The sequence below is a fragment of the Callospermophilus lateralis genome, chromosome 5, assembly GCF_048772815.1.
Source record: "Callospermophilus lateralis isolate mCalLat2 chromosome 5, mCalLat2.hap1, whole genome shotgun sequence".
Classification (NCBI taxonomy): domain Eukaryota; kingdom Metazoa; phylum Chordata; class Mammalia; order Rodentia; family Sciuridae; genus Callospermophilus; species Callospermophilus lateralis.
In genome coordinates, this window is record NC_135309.1 from 114,380,101 (window position 1) to 114,401,180 (window position 21,080).

Sequence of the window (21,080 nt, forward strand, 5' to 3'; positions counted from 1 at the left end):
TACTAAACATGTAGGAAGTAAAAATAAAAAAATATTTAAACACAAAGAGCACATGATCACTGTACTTTTACTTTGTAGGAATGGTTCAACTTCATAACCTATTCAATTAAAATCAAATACTATCTTTTACCATGAAAACATAAAAAATGACATTACTGAAATGTTGTTATTCAATGCATCCCTCCAAAAACACTTGATTTCAATTGCTAATTCAACTAAAGTTAAATGAAAATAATCTGCACTTATAATACAGTGCAGATCAAAAAAAATTTAAGTTTTAAAAGCCTATTACTATACTTAAAATCCTTAAAATTTGAACAATCTCTTCAGTTGTGAGATTTGAATCAGTTTTTTGTTTTCTCAACTTTTAGAATGAAGATAGCAACATACACACACAGAAATGACTGAGGATCCTGAAAATGATTTATATCAAATTATTTTCTTGACAAAATAATCTGTTGGTTATAAATACCAGCTTTATTGTTAAGTGAGCATGTCAAAATTTAAGCTTCTAACAGTGAAGATCAAGGTAGGTATTTCTTCAAAAGAAGAATTCTAAACATGGGCAAAGTCACAAGATGACTTGATTATAAGCTAATTAGACGGAAAATAAAAGCTAAGAAGACAACTGTGTAAGTTAAGGATTTACAAGTTTTTGCACGGAAACTGACTGGCTAGTCAGTTATGAAGGACCATCTTTTGTTACAGTTCAACAAGCACTGCTGAAAAACAAGTATGATTTAAGAAAAACAGAGTGCCTTCTCTGTAATCAAGCTTAAAAAGAATCACAGAAGATATGAAGTGTAAAAGGGCTGCCTTCTTGGCCTTACCTCAAGTTTTCCTGACATCTACCAGGGAGATGAAAAAAATAATTTTAAAGGAAAAAACACAGTACCCTTAAAGAAAATAATAAATGGAAACATGTCAACTCTTAAGTGAACAAAAAGAAAACTCATCTCTGTGTCTCACTCACACACACACACACACACACACACACACAAACACACACATCTAGACCCTAGTAGGCTTTGCTTCCATGTAAAAAAATGTCAATTCTTACGTTCCTAGATTCTCATCTTTTTAAAAGAATTTTTTTTTTTTGTAGTTGTAGATGGACGACATGCCTTTCTTTTATTTGTTTATTGTTATGTGGTGCTGAGGATCGAACCCAGTGACTCACACATGTACTCTGCCACTGAGCTACAACCCCAGCCTGATTCTCAGTTTTTGAAAAAAATCCCTCAAAATTAATATTACTTTACAGCTGAATAAATATCCTCAGCAATAAAATTAGTGGTAGGAATAAAATTAAATATTAATTTTCAACATGAAAAAAAACACTTAAAGAGTCCAGAGTACAAGAAAATATTTAAACTTGAAATGACTAATTTGTAGATAGATACCACACAAACATACACTCGCCATGTCAAAACAATCTCTGTGCTAACTAAATCAAGAGCAGGATGAAAACTAAGATCTTATTTTGAAATGTATAAACAACTACTTTCCTCTAAAATACTTAGCTTTATTAGAGAAATGGTACTAAAAATAACAGATTCAAACAACATTTGCTCTATTCTACTTACATATCATAAATAAGACAGCTGTTGATGCAAGACACACACTCCTTCACAATCTTTCCATATGCACCCAAGCATTCTTGTATCAGAATAAGCTGTTTACCAGCCAACCTTACGTGGTTGAATGATTACAATGACCACCTATACTTTACATAGTAAAGCATTTTCCAAAATTTTAATGTACACAGTGACAAAAAAGGAGAAAAAAAAAAAAAAAACCACAGTAATTCTGAACACATGAAGATGATTAAGCAGCTTCAAAATCAAACCAGGCTTCATAACTTGCAAAAAGAACAACTCTTTCCATTCTCCATCAAATACTTAAGTTTCAACAGTATTAACATTTAAAAAGAAGACAAGTTGAAACCAAGTAACTAACATGCTACTCAGCTTTTTAAATCTATAAAAAGTAACTCGTCCCATGAGGTAAGGCAACTGAGTAATTTGATTGTATTAGATTGCATTAAAATAATTATACTTGATTTTTAATAAAATGCTAATTAAAAGTACTTTTGGAAATATAACAATAATGAAAAGAGTTCAGAAACTACAAGTTATAGTTTTGGGGGAAAATATTAGATATGTTGTCATTTTACTACTTGTATACTTTCTGCAAAAAGTGAATGAAGGATGACCTGTACGTTAAACTCAAGTAAACATAGTCTTAAACAAAACAAATAACCTCCCATATATTCCTTGTCCTCCCTTTAAGTATAATTTCTGTACATTGTTTATGGGAAAATGATTGAGAGGTAAAAATTAAGGCCATCCAATGTAGTCAACTAAATGGTTTCCTTTGATTTGAGGAAAATAGAGCATGTTTCACTTTCAGTTATCACAGTTATATATAAAACTGATGGTCCCAAAACTGCACTGTTGTTTTAAACTCTAAAGTCAGTCTTGAAAACAGGATTTCCTTCTTATATGAAGTGAACTAAGTTAAGCTCTTCTGACATAGCACTTGCATACTTCTATATGGTGTGAATACCTAGATTCCATATGAATTGAGAATGACAAGCACATATAAAATTCTAGAAAACAGTATACCACATTGTAGAAGGCACTAAAGCTTCAGCTTGTGCTCCCGTAGCCCATTTTGAAAACCCAGTTTCCTTTTTATGAGGGCATCCTTGCCACCTACAGCTGACAAGTCACACTGCAATATTATTCATAATAAAACTTGGAAATGTCAAGAAAGTTCAAAAAGAAATGCTTACTTTGTTTGTGGGTAGACCCAATGATTCTAAACACTGAATACTAATACATTAGTATTAGTATTCAACACAGTTGCTCTTCCTTTTGAAAGAGAACAGTAGCATGCATTGTCAGTTGTTTTTTAATCCACTTATTTAAGCAATTTTAATTGTAAAACTATTTTAAAGAAAAACTGCTGTCCTAAACAGTGAGCAAAAGAAAACACAATAGTGAGAATTTAACACAATCACTGTAAATCCTGTGAAGTAAATGTTAAAACTTCTTACATACTTTGCACTTACAAGGGTGTGTATATACTTGCACCAATTTCAAGCACATCATCAAACTGTATATATCGAAATTTTTAAAAAAGTAAAACAATACAAAATTCAGTAACTAGCATTTTTTTTTTTTTTTAAGAGCCTCCAATGTTTACCTCCAGTCTCTAGGGAAAGTACAAATTTGGATCAATGATGTTCAATTTATTTGCAATGGTTCTTGGCAAACACTAACAATCACATGACAAGTGTGTCAGCCACCATGGAAACACAGTTTTTAGAAGATGAGGGGTTTGGGTAACATCTGGTATTTTCATGATGTCCATGCTTTATTTTCTTACTCAGTAACAAGATGTCCATAACATCACCTAACAATTAGAAAAGCTGTTAACTTCTAACTTCATATTCAGCTAGATTTCTTCCCTGTTTACATCTTGTTGAGAGAATTAAAAGCTTTGGATTTTATTCCACCTTTGAGTGCAGAGGTGCATAAGTCTGTCCTATACTGCTTCTGTTTTGGTAGAAAGGTTTTCTTCATTTGGTTGACAATTCCCATTTTGCTGTACTTTGTTTTCCTCAGTCCTTGGTACATCCTTATCATCTACTTCTTTGCCCACAGTTGAATCTGGTTCTTTATTGTGCTCCTTCTCCTACAATAAATATGAAGGTAAACATTTACTATTCCCCTCAAGAGTTACTGCTACTATGGTTAAATGACATCTTAGTGAATTAATAAAACTGGATTATTTACTTTCATTATTTTTTCATTAAAAAGAACATGCAAAATGTATCAATTTGACCACTGCATTTCTCATAAAACATGGGAACTAAGTTAGAACAGGTGAACAGAAATTCTAAAGAAGCACAAATATTGTGGATATGACTTGAAAAAGTGAGATCAAACTGCTGAAAGCATGAAATAACTTCCAAAAATGCCATCAGAAGCAAAAATAAAGGAAGTAAATATTGAATCTTAAAAAAGACTGTTTAAAATAATTCAAAGGCTGAGACAGGAGGACTGCGAGTTCAAAGCTAGCCTTAGCAAAAGCAAGGTGCTAAGCAATTCAGTGAGATCCTGTCTCTAAATAAAATACAACAGGGCTGGAGGATGAGGCTCAGTTGTCAAGTGCCCTTGAGTTCAATCCCTGGTACCAAAACACACACACACACACACACACACACACACACACACACTCTCTCTCTCTCTCTCACACACACACACACACACAGGGTCAAATTTTATCCTTGTCTTAAAGGAAAATTAAATGAGATCCAAGAGTGGCACACAGTAAATGATCAATAATTACTATCAATGACAATCCTAACCCTCTACCAGTAGGAAATTACATAATGAAAGTCCCAGAACTCAATTTCTAATACAAACATACTTATGAGGATGGACAAGGGAATTGACATAATTCACAAGCACTTAAAATATTTGTTCAAGAAAAAGCTTACTTGGTGGAATTTGGTTTTCCATTACATAATTCAACAAACCTAATTAGTAATATATTATTACAAAGCCAATGACGAAACACAGTCTTGTCAAATTTGCTAAAACAGAGGAAAATGGCATCAGACAGAAATTTTAACAGTATAAATGTGTCAAATACATTTGATGCCCACAGATTTTCTAAACATTTTCTTATTATATGCCATTTTCTGATTCTCTAAAATAAGGAACATAATATTTTAAATCTTAATTGCCTCTCATGTTTTCAAAATTTAATGTAAAAATTTACCAATTTAATAACTATTTTAAAATGCCAACAATGTAAAAACTGTTGCCCTCAAGAAGCATTCAGTTGATAAAGAACAATCTCAATTAACTGAATTAATTATTCAATGCCAAATACTGTTATCTACTGCTTACTTTAACTGAAGTACTATTCTTCTCCAACTTCTCCTTTCCATCTCTGTCGTTAGAACTCTTTCTTGTAGAAGTTGAACGCTCTCTCTCTCTTCTTTCACTGATGTGATCCCTTTCTTTTTCTCTCTTTTTATCTTTCTTATTTCTGCTGTAAGAATATTCAGAAAATGTCAACTTTTAAGAAATCAGAAACATACCATATTCTTTATCCTTATCTAACACAGGGTATCGAAAATAATATATTTTAAATAAACTTGTAGTAAGTTGATATGATAAAGTAACAAAAATAGGTCCTATAACCTGACCAATTCCACCCCTTGCCCTAATGAGTTTTTAAAATAGACACTAGTCATTTTTGCAGCAGCCATCCAGTGTTTACATAAAACATAATTTGGTACTACAAATATATTACTTTAATAATATTCAGGAATTTATTTATCTACTGGAATAAGATAAAATAAAACCAAATACAGTCAGCTCATTTGAACCAGTAAGTTCCTTATCCATGAATTCAACCCATCACAGATTTAAAATATGTGGGGCAGCAACTCAGGATGCTCAATCAGAAGGATTACAAGATCAAGTCCAGCCTGGGCAACTTAGCAAAACCCAATCTCAAAATTATTTACAAAAAAATTTTCTAAAAAGGGAGGAAAAACTGCATCTGTACTAAACATTTAGACTTTTTTTTTTTTTTTGGCGGGGGGGGGGGGGTGCTGGGGACATGTGTTCTACCACTAATCTACACACAGGCCCCTACAGAATTTTCTTGTCATTGTTACCTGAAAAATAAAGTATAACAACTATTTACATAGCAACTATTATATTCTATATTATATTATACGTATACATTCTATAAGTAATTTAGAGATAAAGTTTACAAGAGGATATGCAGATTACGTGCAAATGCTATACTATTTTATGTTAGAGTTCAGCATTCATGCATTTGGGGATCTACAGGGGGTCCTGGATGCAACACCCCAAGAATACTAAGAGACAGTGTTTGTTTATGAATCTTTTCAAAGCAATACCTGAATACGCAGGAAATAAAAAACAAGAGATAAAGATGTTGGGGCTGGGGTTGTGGCTCAGCAGTATAGCACGTTCGAGGCCCTGGGCTTGATCCTCAGCACCACATAAAAATAAATAAAATAGAGGTATTGTGTCCAACTGCAACTAAAAATAAATATTAAAAAAAAGAATCAGAGATATGGCTCCCGGGCAGGGCTGAGTAACCATTAGCATTAGTATCACCTTCGAAAGTGATAAAACTGGATCCACGACTCATTTAAATAAGTTTAACTGGATTAAATACTTTTTTTTTGGTAGTTGTAGATGGACAGAATGCCTTTATTTTATTTATTTTTATGTGTGCTAAGGACTGAATACATACCAGGCAAGCACTCTGCCACTGAGCTAGAACCCCAGCCCTAAAGACTTATTTTTTAAAAACAAAATTATCTAGGGATAAACATGGGTGAATTCCTTTACAATCTGAGTAGAGGGAAATATTTTCTAAGTATTTCTCCTAAAAATTTCTTTTAAAACTCCAGGTATAAACTGAGTGCAGTGGTGCATGCCTATAATTCTAGCGGCTCAGGAGGCTGAGGCAAAAAAAGGGCTTGGGGGTGTTGCTCAGTAGTTAAGCACACCTAGGTTCAAACCCCAATACAAAAAAAAAAAAAAAAACTTCAGCTATATTCAAAAGTAAAAAAAAAAAAAAAAAAAAGATTATTAGCAACATATATGTATTTATTTTAAACCTAATTCTTAAAAATCAAGGGAACAATAACTTTAAGAATAAAATACTTATGATTATAAATTTATTCATAAATTTATAGCAACAAACTTTACTATATATCACATATCCCATAACCCATCCAATACCATTTCTGGAAATTCTTCCTATACAACAGAACCCTATAAAACAACATTAAGTCCAAAGTTGTTCATTATAACATTACCCAGTATGAAATAAGAAAATTTCAGAAAAACCATTCTACTGTAGGCTGGCAAAATAAAACAAGGAACTAGAATATAAATCTAAGCCCATGCAATTATAAAAAGGAATGAATTCTCTCTGACTGAACAATTTATGGAAAAACTTCCTAATAGTTAAGTGAAGTAAAATCAAGTGTACAGCAATGTATATTTGTTACTTAAAAATATATTTTCATATCCTTGGAAGGGCATAGAGAAAAACTATTTCATTATTTATGGTGACAGATAGGTGAGCACATGGAAGAAAGTAAGTTTTCTCATCACATAAATTTTTACATTTATTTCTGAAGGATACAAATGTATTACTCATTCAAAATATAAAATTTAAAAAACATTAAAAAGAGAGAAACAAATCTTTTTAAAAATTTTCCCGCTTCCTTTTCCTTAGTTTTGGTACTTGTTTTCAACCTACCTCCTAGGGGATGGAGACCTAGAAGATTTCCTTTTTATGTTTTTTGACGTTCTTGGTGATCTGGAAGAACTCCTGCTCCTTCTCCTCCGCCTTTCCCTAAAAGCCAAAATGTCATTTTAAAACACAATTGAAATAAAGAGAAATTCAAAAATACAAAAGCAAAAGGGTCCTTGGTTGAACTCTCAATAATTGAGTAGTACTCCTCATAAGCCATTTTGTTTATTATAGTTTACTACTCTTCAGCCCCTTTAAAGGCCAGTTTAAACTCACATACTTTATAAACATGTTCTACCATATAATTTTAGGGTAAGTCAAATTATGAGCCATAAATTTTATAGAGGACAAAAACTTTACCCCTAAGATTTAATATCAGAAACGATGGAGAGCCTCCATAACCATGTGGTATATCTGAACAATAATTTCTTGAGTAGAAAAAATATTGATGGTTCAGTCTCTCAAATGTCTTTCTCAGAATCTAAAACACATTTTGCCTACTAGATTCTTTATCATTCATCTAGCTCCTTGCTGCCCCACTGTGGATTATTTTGTAACAAAATAATAGGTTCTTCAAGAACTGAAGGATAAATTAGTTTGCAAAATGTAAACAAATTAGTCTCAAGCATAAGAATGTCTCCAAAAAAGTATTTAAATCACTATAAAGCAATTGCTTTTCCTCTCCAACCTCCATTTATTATTGCTGTTTTATTAATTTAAAACTGAGTACACAAGTTGCTTAAATATAGAAAAAACAGTTAAAATCTGGAATTTAAATATGGTCAACTAAGAAATACACATATTAAGTAATTATTATTAAAATTATTTTGCTTAACATATTAGTAAATGATGTATACATAAAATTACTTTTTATGAGTGATCCACTTGGAAACAAAGAACTTCACCATGTCCATGATCCAAGGGAAAAAACAATGTATTTATTAAATGTCAATGAATCTAATGATACCCTTTCTTAAGGAGCACTGATAATCAGAAACCACAGAGATGAAATAAATCAATCCTCTGGATTTCAATTTCTCTTTACCATCTTATATTTTTCATTTGTAAATTTAATGCTTACATTATTAGTGGTACCATACGGCAGATAGTTTAGACAACCAAAAAAGCTCAAGAGCTTTGAGAACATTAAGTATCATTCAACCCAAGTCCGGTTTGATTGGTTTTGTTGTTGTTTTGGTACTGGGATTGAACCAAGAGGTGCTCTACCACTGAGCTACATCCTCAGTCTTTTATTTTTTTATTTTAAGACAGGGTCTCAATAAAAGCTGCTGAGGCTGACCTCGAACTTGCAATCCTCCTGCCTCAGCTTTTCAAGTGGCTTAAGGAATTATAGGCATGAGCCACCATTCCCAGTCCAAGTCTGGTTTTATTCAACTAGAAATAAAAATAAATAACTCACACCTTACACAGTTGCTATGAGGATATAGAATGATACCTATAAAGTTCATAGATTCTGACACATAGTAGGTACTCAATAAATATCTTCTTCCTTTTTAAAAAATGTCTTTAGGTGTTAGGGATTAAGCCCAGGGTCTCACACATGCTAGGCAAGCTCTCTAACACTGAATTACACCCTCAGCCCTCTTCTTCCTTTTCTTGGTTTCATCTTTATTGATAATAACTTTAAAGCATTAAAAGTTTTAAAAGTCAAATTTTTCTGGAAAAAAAATATATACAGATTAGGAGACATTCGAAAAGTCTTTTAACAATTGGTTCAATGTGCTGGAAATGTAACAATATTTCTTTTTATTTTGATCCCCATTTTAATACATATACAATTGCTTTCAACTTTATGGTTCTCAGGTACATTTTAAAAGCAGGTAATAAATTACATAATTCTCAAATTTGCCAAGCACAGTGGAGTAATTCCAACTACTCATGAATGTGAGGTAGGAGGATCACAAATTCAAGGCCAGCCTAGGAAACTTAGATGCTATTTAAAAAAATAAAAACTAAAACAGGGTGGGGATCTAACTCAGTGGTAAAGCACTCCTGGGTACCATCCCAGTACCACCACCCCCACCACACACACAAAAATAAAATGCTAAAACAATCTCTACAAAGAAGGAAAAGAGTTAAAAGATACTAAAATACACAGAAGACGGCTAATTTCCTATAGTTTCCCAGTTCCTCATATTTTACAACAATGATAATAATAGTTTTCTCATGAGCCTACTCGAAGACAAAAAAGTGAGACATAATACATAGCACATGGGAAAGCACCCAATAAATGACTACAATTATCTCTAAATATTAGTCAAAGGCTAATATTAAGACAAAACTACAAAAACATTTTAAAAATAGGAAATAATATTCTTTAATCTCTAATTGTTTTCTATGAAAACCATCTTTAAAATTTGCTAAAAATACATATATATATATATATATATATAAAATATTTTTAAGAGATAGGTTAACACAAATCAGAAACTTCCAGTTATTCACAATTACGGTATTATTTAGAATAATGGATTTGGGTTTAAATAACCTTGAGGAAGGTTCTCATTTTGCAGCTGTTTCTATGGCAACCTGCTGCCGCCTGGTGGCAGTGTACTTATTAATAAATTGAGAACTTTTTTTTTGGACAGTGCTAAGGGGAAAAAAAACTAACCCTTAAAATTAACAAATAAAGAATTCAAATTTAAATGTCATGCACTCAACATGAGAAGTGAAACTTAACTCACATGATGGAAAGAACTAACAATCATTTTGCATATTAAAATTTCCCATGACATTCTTAAGAAAGGCGCCTAAGAGGTCAATTCTATTTCTTTTTTCTTTTCTTTTTTTAAATATTTTTAAAATTATAGATGGACATGATATCTTTATTTTGATTTATTTTTATGTTGCTGAGGATCGAATCCAGTGCCTCACGTGTGTTAGGCAAGTGCTCTACCACTGAGGCACAACTCCAACTCCTCTATTTCTTAATACCTTCCCAGATATTCTACCTTCTAAGAAAATAACAACAGTGATAATAATTAGCTGAGCTAAAAATAGTATACTTCAAAGTTTAGCTAAAACTAAATAATCTTGCAGAATATCATCTCTTCCTCCTCACAGGCTCAACACTGACAATTCACAGAGAAAACATTTACTTTCCAATTACAAGAAAATGTTCTGCCCTTACTGTACTGGTTCTACTTGTATACAATAACCTTTCCCCCTCAAACACTTATGTTTTAATTTGTTATCAGTAAACCCTTGACCAAAAAATGTAGACATTATCAAACCTGCTGGAACTACGAGATCTTCTTGATGCATTATAACTTCTGGGTGGTGTTCGGGATTTTTTATCCTTCTTTCTTTTTTCATCTATTTCTTTGGATCTGTCCTTTTCTCGTTCTTTCTCTTTGTCCTGGTCCTTTTCTTTCTCTTTGTCTCGCTCCTTTTCATGCTCTTTTTCTCTGTCTCTCTCTTTTTCCTTTTCTTTGTCCTTTTCCCGGTCCTTTTCTCGGTCTTTGTCCCGGTCTTTGTTTTTCCCCCGTTCCTTTTCTTTTTCACGCTCTTTTTCCCTTTCTCTCTCTTTTTCCCTTTCCTTTTCTCTATCCTTCTCTTTCACTCTTTCCTTTTCCTTGATCTTTTCTCGAGTATCTTTTCTCTTGTCCCTTGAAAAATAAGCAAAAATAAATAAATGTATAACTAAAAAAATTCTACCCCCCCCAAAAAGACATCCCTCCCTCTTTCCTCAACAATTACCAACACAAAACAATTTACAATGGCTCAAGACATTATATATGCATTTCTATATAATCCAGTGTACATGAAGCTGCAAAATGAAGTGATTACCAGGCTGAGTTGAGTAGTTTGGAAACCTCATGAGTCATACTGACCAACAGATTCAAATCAGTGGCAATCAATATTAATCCTAGATTACTAAAACAATCAGAAAATGAGTTTTATTTCTCATCAAAGCCTAAACCACAGCAGAAAAGCCAATAATAAAACCAATGAAAAGATTATCCCTAATTTTTCTAAAACTCACCGAGAACGTGAACGACTCCTTGACTTCCGTCTTTCCCTTGATTTAGAGCGTTTTTTATGTGGGCTCTTAGATCTACGTCTATCTTTCTGTCTTGACCGGGATCTGTTATGGGATCTACTCCTGAAGAAATAAATTATTAAAAATCAAAACTTATTCTTAGAATTTCATTTTTTTTAAAAAAGTCTTTCAAAATAAGAGAATTTAAAAATCCATCTTAACTGTATTTATCAACTTTTTAAAATTCTTTCTTATATAATGCTTTGGTTACATTACCATCTGAAAGAGTTTACTTATTTGAAACTTTACCAGATATTTCACTGTCTAGAACACAAGTTGATATTTTCCGGTATGGCTTTCTTTTGCAACAAATTATTACATGCCATGCCACAAATTAACAAACAAGATTTTAAGAAGATTTTTCCCATCGTCCAAGTTTTCACACCAAAAACTGTCTTTCACTTGACTGTTACCTGGTTATGACACCTTGATGGGGAGTAGTGGTTATATGGTTCACTCCTACAAATGGTTGTGTACTGTTTATCATAATAAACATTAAGAAAATATGTATAAGGAAACAAACTGGAGAGTGGATGTGACAGGAAAACAAAAATCATTTTGCATGAGGTAAAACTACATAAAATCAAAATATTAGATTTGTGTTGCCTCTGTGTTAAAGCTGTAAACTATGACCACAGCTATTAAAAGAACCATTTATTAATGGAATTCTTCCAAGAAAAAATACCTGTTATTTCAATTTTGATTAGTCCCTCTTTCCCCACTGAAATAACTGTATTTTTAAATACTTTTTTTCCCACAATAAGCTAATTCAGGCACTATTTATTAAAATACAACAAAACAGATGCACACAACTTAAAATAACAAAGTGATAAGACTCACCAGCTTTGGAGTCTGACAATCTGGCTCTAAAGCACAACTCTGCCACACACTAGCTGGCCGAGCACTAGCAAGTCACTAACCTCTCTAACTCTGCATTTCTTCATCTATAAAGTGGAATCAGAATCACACCTATTTACCTATCATGAGGATTAATTAGATGATGTATGTAAAACTTGCTTGCAGTCTCTGGCACAGAGTAAACACTTATCTCAATTCTTGGTATTATTATAGCCATCATAAAAAATAACAGTTTAACATAAATGTAAACTTTAAATCTTTATTTATTCCAAGGAGGTCAAATGAACTTCCACAAGTACACTGTACATAATATATACAAATACCTATAGGAGAAATATATAGTTAAATGGTCATGCTTGGGGCATGCTATAAAACCAGAAACACCTCCAGTTCCGTTACTAATATATTTTTCAGGTAGTCCAATTGTTTTGGATTTTTCTCCCCTCAGCACTGGGGATTGAGCCCAGTGGTACTCTACCACCAAGCTACCTCCACAGCCCATTTTGTGTTTGAGATGTGGTCTTGCTAAAAATGTTGAGTCAGCCTCAAACTCACAATCCTCCTGCCTCAGCCTCCTAGGTAGCTGGGATTATAGGTATGCACCACCCTCACCATGCTCTTACAGCTAATTTTCAACTGCTCATCTATTATACAGTTGTAAAGATAATGCACTCGAGGAAAGAAAATAATTTTTAAAAATGCATCTATCTTTATAACATTTTTTTAATACAATAATTCTGAGTTTGCTGAAGTATTTACCACTAAAAACCTAAGAGATATGAAGGTCAAGTAGCAGGTATTAAGGCAGATTTAAGTTAGAGCATTCTTAGTCCATTTACAGATGTTCACATTGTTTCTATGTACTCAGTAAAAAAGCTTAAGACTATTCTAGTTAACCTTGCTAAAAATATAAACAATTCTTTTGTTTCCTCAAAGCAGTGTTTTTCAACAATAATTAAGCAAGGAAACTTCTTTTAAAAAATTAAGGGTAGCCCTAATAAATTTAGTTAATAATAAAGAACTGATCACTTGGTTTCTTATCCTGTAGGTTCTGAGAGTTCACGTCACTGCTGAGGAGTAATTATTATACTTTAATTTTGACATTAAATCTTTTCAGGTCTATCCCACCCTCTATTACATTTTTTAATTAAGAATACTAAAACATTCAAGAGTAGGTCTAATCCAACCAAAGACAAATACTTATTAGCAGTTTAATTTTTAAAATAATTTACAAAATTATATTTTAAAATTAAATTGTAAATAAATAGCAACTTACCCTCACGCTGTATCAAAGTTCCTTTGTAAATCAGTTGTTTTCCATTAAAACATTACAAAATGTCTTATAGTTCCTATGCTGGTCTGTAAAGGTTACTTAACTTAAAAACATAACAATTCTTGGGCTGGGGTTGTGTGGCTCAGCAGTTGAGTACTTGCCTCATATGTGTGAGGCACTGGGTTCAATCCTCAACACCATATAAAGATAAATAAACAAAATAAAGGTATTTGTTTATCTACAACTAAAAAAAAACAATTCTAGTACTACCTACATTTTCTAATGTTATCTAAATAAATAAAAAATGTAAAAAGGTATACTCATACATTTGATGGTGGGTCTGCAAACTGGTGCAACCACTATGGAAAGCAGTATGAAGATTCCTCAGAAAACTTGGTTGGAACCCCCGTTTCCCACAGCTATCCCACTCCTCGGTTTATACCCAAAGCAGCATAATGCAGTGACACAGCAACATTAATGTTTATAGCAGCTCAATTCATAATAGCAAAACTATGGAACCAACCCAGGTGCCCTTTAATAGATGAATGGGTAAAGAAAATGTGATATATATACACAATGGACTATGACTCAGCGTTAAAGAAGAATGAAATTAAGGCATTTGCCTGTAAATGGATGGATCTGGAGAATATCATGTTAAGCAAAATAAGCCAATTCCAAAGAACCAAAGGCCGAATGCTTTCTCTAATATACAAATGCCAATTCACAATAAGGGGGTGGGCGTTAGGGAAGAATAGAGGCACTTTGGATTAAACAGAGGGGAGTGAGGGGAGGGGAAGGGGTATGAAAGATAGTAGCATGAATCAGACATTATTACCCTATGTACATATGTGACTACACAACCAGTATGATTCTACATGATGTACAATCAGAAAAATAAGAAATTATACTCTTTATGTATGATGTGTCAAAATGCATTCTATTGTCATGTATAATTAATTAGAATTTTTTTTTAAAGTATCAAAATTTGGACAAAGTAGAAACACTTTTCCCAAATCCTAGCTAGGGATACAATGACAAGAAACCCATTACTCCTGTTTACAATAATACAGGGAAGGAACAGAGAAAGGAGAGATATTGGGGGTTAAGCACAACTCTAACTTAAGTTGACACATTATAATTGTACATATCTGTGGGGTACTGTGTGACAATTCAATACATGTATAAAATGTGCAGTGATCAAATCAGCTTAATTTAGCATTTCCATCTCCTTAAACATTAATCATTTATTTGTGCTGGGAATGTATAAACTCCTCTCTTCTAGTTCTTTGTAAAATATGTAATGAACTGTTAGGAACTACAATCATTCTACCATGTTACAGAACATGAGCAGTATTTTGGCACCTATTATCCAACTTCCTCCCATATCCCTCCACCATTTAATAACCAGATGTCTGCTTTTATGAAAGCAAATTTAAGCTCCTTAATGTGAGTAGTATTTGTCTTTCTATGCCTCGGAAAGCATGGTTCTAGAAGGATCTGAAGATGGTGGAAAAGAACAGGTGTATATATATACACTTTCCCATTTCAAAAAGTCCCCTCCACACCTTAAAAACAATAAAATATATCACTTTAGAGATGATTCTTAAGGTCTTGCAGTCAAGATGGTATTCCAAGTTTATATTTTGAGATCTCCTTTCCAAACACAAAGCAATAACAGACAAGAAAAAACAAAATGCCAAAAGTATAATCAAAAATAGGGAAAAAACAAACAGTGCTTCAGGACAAGACAACTTCCAAAATGAGACTGCAAGTTACTCTGGGGTTTCAGCTCCAAAAGTGGTCAGAGGAGGGCTCTTATCACCACAAGTACCAAAAACTTAAGGTGCTCCATTTGAAACATGGTACTTAGAGACAGGAAATTGCTTGAAACCAAGATCTGGGGTGTTGTCCCCCAAACCTGGAGTGGACTAAGAAAAGAAAACAAAAAAGCCGCAACTTGAACAATATTTTCAGCATAACCACTAAAAACGTTCCCTTTTTTCAAAAGAACGAAAAGTTTCTGCCACTTCTGTATAAAGAATATGCTTATCTGGAACAAGACAGGGATGCCCTCTCTCACCACTTCTATTCAATATAGTTCTCGAAACACTGGCCAGAGCAATTAGACAGACGAAAGAAATTAAAGGCATAAAAATAGGAAAAAAAGAACTTAAATTATCACTATTTACGGATGATATGATCCTATACCTAGAAGACACAAAAGGGTCTACAAAGAAACTACTAGAGCTAATAAATGAATTCAGCAAAGTGGCTGGATATAAAATCAACACGCATAAATCAAAGGCATTCCTGTATATCAGTGACAAATCTTCTGAACTGGAAATGAGGACATCTACCCCATTCACAATATCCTCAAAAAAAAAATAAAATACTTGGGAATCAACCTAACAAAAGAGGTGAAAGATTTATACAATGAAAACTACTGAACCCTAAAGAGGGAAATAGAAGAAGATCTCAGAAGATGGAAAAATATACCCTGTTCATGGATAGGCAGAACTAACATCATCAAAATGGCAATATTACCAAAAGTTCTCTATAGGTTTAATGCAATGCCAATCAAAATCCCAACGGCATTTCTTGTAGAAATAGATAAAGCAATCATGAAATTCATATGGAAAAATAAAAGACCCAGAATAGCAAAAGCAATTCTAAGCAGGAAGTGTGAATCAGGAGGTGTAGCGATACCAGATTTCAAACTGTACTACAAAGCAATATTAACAAAAACAGCATGGTACTGGTACCAAAACAGGCGGGTAGACCAATGATATAGAATAGAGGACACAGAAACCAATCCACAAAATTACAACTATCTTATATTCGATAAAGGGGCTAAAAGCATGCAATGGAGGAAGGATAGCATCTTCAACAAATGGTGCTGGGAAAACTGGAAATCCATATGCAATAAAATGAAACTGAATCCCCTCCTCTCGCCATGCACAAAAGTTAACTCAAAATGGATCAAGGACCTTGATATCAAATCAGAGACTATGCGTCTGATAGATGAAAAGGTTGGCTCCGATCTACATATTGTGGGGTCGGGCTCCAAATTCCTTAATAGGACACCCATAGCACAAGAGTTAAAAACAAGAATCAACAAATGGGACTTACTTAAACTAAAAAGTTTTTTCTCAGCAAGAGAAACAATAAGAGAGGTAAATAGGGAGCCTACATCATGGGAACAAATTTTTACTCCTCACACTTCAGATAGAGCCCTAATATCCAGAGTATACAAAGAACTCAAAAAATTAAACAATAAGAAAACAAATAGCCCAATCAACAAATGGGCCAAAGACCTGAACAGACACTTCTCAGAGGAGGACATACAATCAATCAACAAGTACATGAAAAAATGCTCACCATCTCTAGCAGTCAGAGAAATGCAAATCAAAACCACCCTAAGATACCATCTCACTCCAGTAAGATTGGCAGCCATTATGAAGTCGAACAATAACAAGTGCTGGCGAGGATGTGGGGAAAAGGGTTCTCTTGTACATTGCTGGTGGGACTGCAAAATGGTGAGGCCAATATGGAAAGCAGTATGGAGATTCCTGGGAAAGCTGGGAATGGAACCACCATTTGACCCAGCTATTGCCCTTCTCGGACTATTCCCTGAAGACCTCAAAAGAGCGTACTACAGGGATACTGCCACATCGATGTTCATAGCAGCACAATTCACAATAGCTAGACTGTGGAACCAACCCCGATGCCCCTCAATAGATGAATGGATAAAAAAAATGTGGCATTTATACACAATGGAGTACTACGCAGCACTAAGAAATGACAAAATCATGGAATTTGCAGGGAAATGGATGGCACTAGAGCAGATTATGCTAAGTGAAGCTAGCCAATCCCTAAAAAACAAATGCCAAATGTCTTCTTTGATATAATGAGAGCAACCAAGAACAGAGCAGGGAGGAAGAGCAGGAGGAAAAGATTAACATTAAGCAGAGTCATGAAGTGGGAGGGAAAGGGAGAGAAAAGGGAAATTGCTTGGAAATGGAAGGAGATCCTCATTGTTATACAAAATTACATATAAGAGTTTGTGAGGGGAATGGGAAAAAAATAAGGAGAGAAATGAATTACAGTAGATGGGGTAGAGAGAGAAGATGGGAGGGGAGGGGAGGGGGGATAGTAGAGGATAGGAAAGGTAGCAGAATACAACAGTTACTATTATGGTATTATGTAAAAATGTGGATGTGTAACCGATGTGATTCTGCAATCTTTGTAATGTTTTGAATAACCAATAAAAAAATAAAATTAAAAAAAAAAAAAGAATATGCTTAGAAATCTATCAAGATAGAAATCTATTTAGATAGAAAACCAACTTCTAAAATGGAAAATTAGCTTAAATATTAAAACTAAACTACAGTCTTATAAGCAGAGCAATATTTATTAATAACCACTAACAAACTTTCTAAATTCTGGCATTTTGATAAAAATCCATAAAATCTTAACTATTTTAAATAAGAAACTGAAAAAAATAAAATATGAAAACAGAAATTCTCACCTGTGTTTTGACTGTGATCTTTTCCTTCTAGAATGGGATTTTGAGCTAGACCTGGACTTTGAGCGAGTGTGGGAACGAGATCGACCGCCTTTTCTTTCATTGCTCTTTCCAGACTCTGGGAGGAAAAAACCACTTTGCAGTGTAAGCTCAGAACAATTAAAGATCCCAGTTAATAATTAGGCACAAGTGGAATGTACCACATATAGTGCAAGGGGCCTACTCTCTGTACATCCTCCTCCTGTGCAATTATCCTTCAGAAACATCCAAGAAAGTCATTGCATAAACTCGTTGAGTGCAGCCACCCTGCAGCAGTACATATAAACCAGATGATTATAAACAGCTGTTCGTAATATTTTGTTGCTGCCATAACGTACGATTAAAACATGTCTGTAATTCTTACGACAGTGATTTAAGTCCTTTCTGTTTATTTTGCTAGAATCGAAGTTTAAATTCCAAGTGTTAATTTAGAAAATCCACTCAAAGGTTAAACACCTAGACATTTTTAGACTGGATTTTAAAATCATTTTATTAAATAACACAAAAGTTTGAATAAGCGTTCCTTTACCTTGCTAAAACAGTTTTCTGTATTTTTTTCTAAATCATGGGCTCTCTTTTCTAGGTTTAAAATTAGAACTTTATAGCAAACCCTGCCTAACATTTTGAATATATTTACTCTTTTCTTTTTAGCTTCATAATAACACTTATACTTTCCTTCAGGAAATAATTTTGAACACTAGTTTTCCTATTAAAAAATAAAGAGCTAATAAACTCAGGCTAATGTGCCTTGATTCAGCATTATGGGGAAAAAGACAAAATTTGTGTTAAGTTGTTCTTTGAGTAAGCCACTTACTATTTTTTGAGTTTCAGTCTTCTTATTGGTAAAAATGAAGGGACTGAACAATGTAATTATTTCTAAAATTCCTTCAGGTTCTAAGATTCTATGATCTTTAAGCGATGACCTATGTAACAACGCTATGGCCTTACCTGGTTCAATAGCTGCTGAGATAAATGACTGAGCCTCTCGTACCCGCTTCATTACTTCTTCTAACTCCTTAGCTGCAGCCTGAGGTGTCATCTCAGGGGGTTTTACTATTGCATTGTTGGAGTGATTTATTCTAAATTAAAAATATTAGCATATCACAAATACACACCATATTTTATAAAACATTAAACAAATGTTTATATGATACACTTACTGATGAGTCTAAGGACTTCTAAGAAGCACATTAAAATGATATAGCTAAATACAAAATAAACAAAAACAACCTCAAAAGCTTGATTCATCTCTCATCCCCACCTTCAGTCACCTCTTGCCAAAAAAGCTATAAGCAAGGAAAAACAAAAATACTAAACCCTAGCTGACTTCTTTTAATACAAAATAAATATTTTCCATATGGTTTAGAATTATAAACACTGATACCAATGTTAAATCATTTCTATTCTTATATTGGATTTTGTTGATAAACTGTGCTCCCTGGTAGGATAAAGGGAAAGCTGTATATAATGTGCACCATTTTAGTCAACCCTATTCCTTCCTTGGTTGAGTCACTCTGACACCTTTGAATGTGGTAGGTGTCTGATAAAAAACTTCCCCTATTAGATGAGAATGGCTTCTCTGATGCACACATTGAATGGGATTTGTCTGCCTCCATTTATCCCTTTTCCACACTGAGATAATTAGATCCCACTAAAAACCGTTATTTATCCTTCAACAGTTAAACCCTGATCAAATTGTATAACTAGAACAATCACCTATTAAATCAGATAAAACTATGTTTGACTTAACAATCAAACTGAAACAGAATTTCTGATCTTAAGTATCTGAAAGGCTACATCAATTTTTTACAAACAAGGATATGAGCAAACCTTAAAAGTCCAATGTCTCATTTAAAACATTTCTGGGTACTTGATATTACTTTCTTCCTGGGATTTAGAATTTACTGAAATTCATATTACCAGAAGTAGAGTAGTACAGCCCACACATTAAATTGCCCATTAGTCTAGAGTCATATTATAAAACCAATAAAATAATTTTAAAACTGATAAAGACTTAGAACTTTTATGTGGGGTATGTAAATAATGTTAAGTAAACTAGATCTTAAAAATAGAAAATGAGAAATATGATTCCAAATACAACTTTAGGATTTTAAAGGCTAAAATGGCATGTATTTCATTTATACTTAACACAGTCTTCCTTTCCACAAATTGCCAATTACTATTAAAAAGAAAAAAAAAAAAAGCCTTAATTACATCAAATATACTTTAAATTTTTTTAAATCATTAAAATTTCTTGTTTAGGATTTCTTACTTCAGTGGCCTGTCTCCAAACATAACTCCATTAAAAGCAAGGGCCCTTGGTACAGAATTTTGGTCTGCAAATTCCACAAAAGCAAACCGAGTTGGCTGAGTCTCATCACCTGCCATCCGCACAAACTTCACTTCTCCAACTTGTTTAAAAAATTCAAGTAGTTGATCAGCTGTTGTTGTCTGAGGAAACAAAGTGACAGTTTTAACAGAGCTATTATTTTATGATTTTTTATTTATATGTGGTACTGAGAATCAAACCCAGTGCCTCACACACGCTAGACAAGTGCTCTACCACTGAGTCACAATCCCAGCCCAATCAATATGATTTTTAAGAGGGGAAAAAAAGAACTATTGTCCTCTGTTTCTTCTTAGTTACCTGGGAATTCAAATTTCCAACATAGACTGTTCTCCTAATTTCATCAATTTTAGAAGGATCTACATTTCCCATAAGTGGTGGCTGTGGTATCTCTCCAAGTGTTGCAATATTGGGGTCTAGTGCTGCTGCTGGTATAGCTCCCAAACTGCTAAGTGAAACACCAAGCTGTAAGAAGACAAAACAAACAAACCAAAAAAAACAAGAGAACATATTTTCTATTAGTATTCCAAATTACCATTCTCTAATCTTGACAAGAATGGATCAACTCTAAAAGACTAGAAGGAGACTAAAGACTCCTAACTTTCTGAATTATTAAGACAGGGAAATCACATTAATTTTGAACCTA

The 21,080-nt window shown here is 33.4% G+C and overlaps 1 protein-coding gene across 7 annotated transcripts in view; it reads right to left on the bottom strand.

Moving 5' to 3' along the window:
- Positions 1–454: 454 nt before the first annotated feature.
- The window catches only part of Srek1 (splicing regulatory glutamic acid and lysine rich protein 1), a 35,813-nt gene continuing 15,187 nt past the window's right edge, over positions 455–21,080 (bottom strand). For 5 of the 7 annotated variants that reach the window (XM_076857192.2, XM_076857194.2, XM_076857197.2 and 2 more), the window contains 9 exons: positions 20,735–20,899; positions 20,360–20,538; positions 19,036–19,166; positions 18,052–18,166; positions 11,336–11,455; positions 10,584–10,958; positions 7,336–7,431; positions 4,926–5,070; positions 455–3,702 (listed from right to left, as the gene is read on the bottom strand). In XM_076857192.2, the coding sequence (XP_076713307.1) occupies positions 3,553–3,702; positions 4,926–5,070; positions 7,336–7,431; positions 10,584–10,958; positions 11,336–11,455; positions 18,052–18,166; positions 19,036–19,166; positions 20,360–20,538; positions 20,735–20,899 (1,476 nt within the window). In that variant the 3' untranslated portion in view covers positions 455–3,552. Of the gene's footprint in view, positions 3,703–4,925; positions 5,071–7,335; positions 7,432–10,583; positions 10,959–11,335; positions 11,456–18,051; positions 18,167–19,035; positions 19,167–20,359; positions 20,539–20,734; positions 20,900–21,080 lie in introns of those variants that run through there. The other 2 variants (XM_076857193.2, XM_076857198.2) reach the window with 2 other exon arrangements.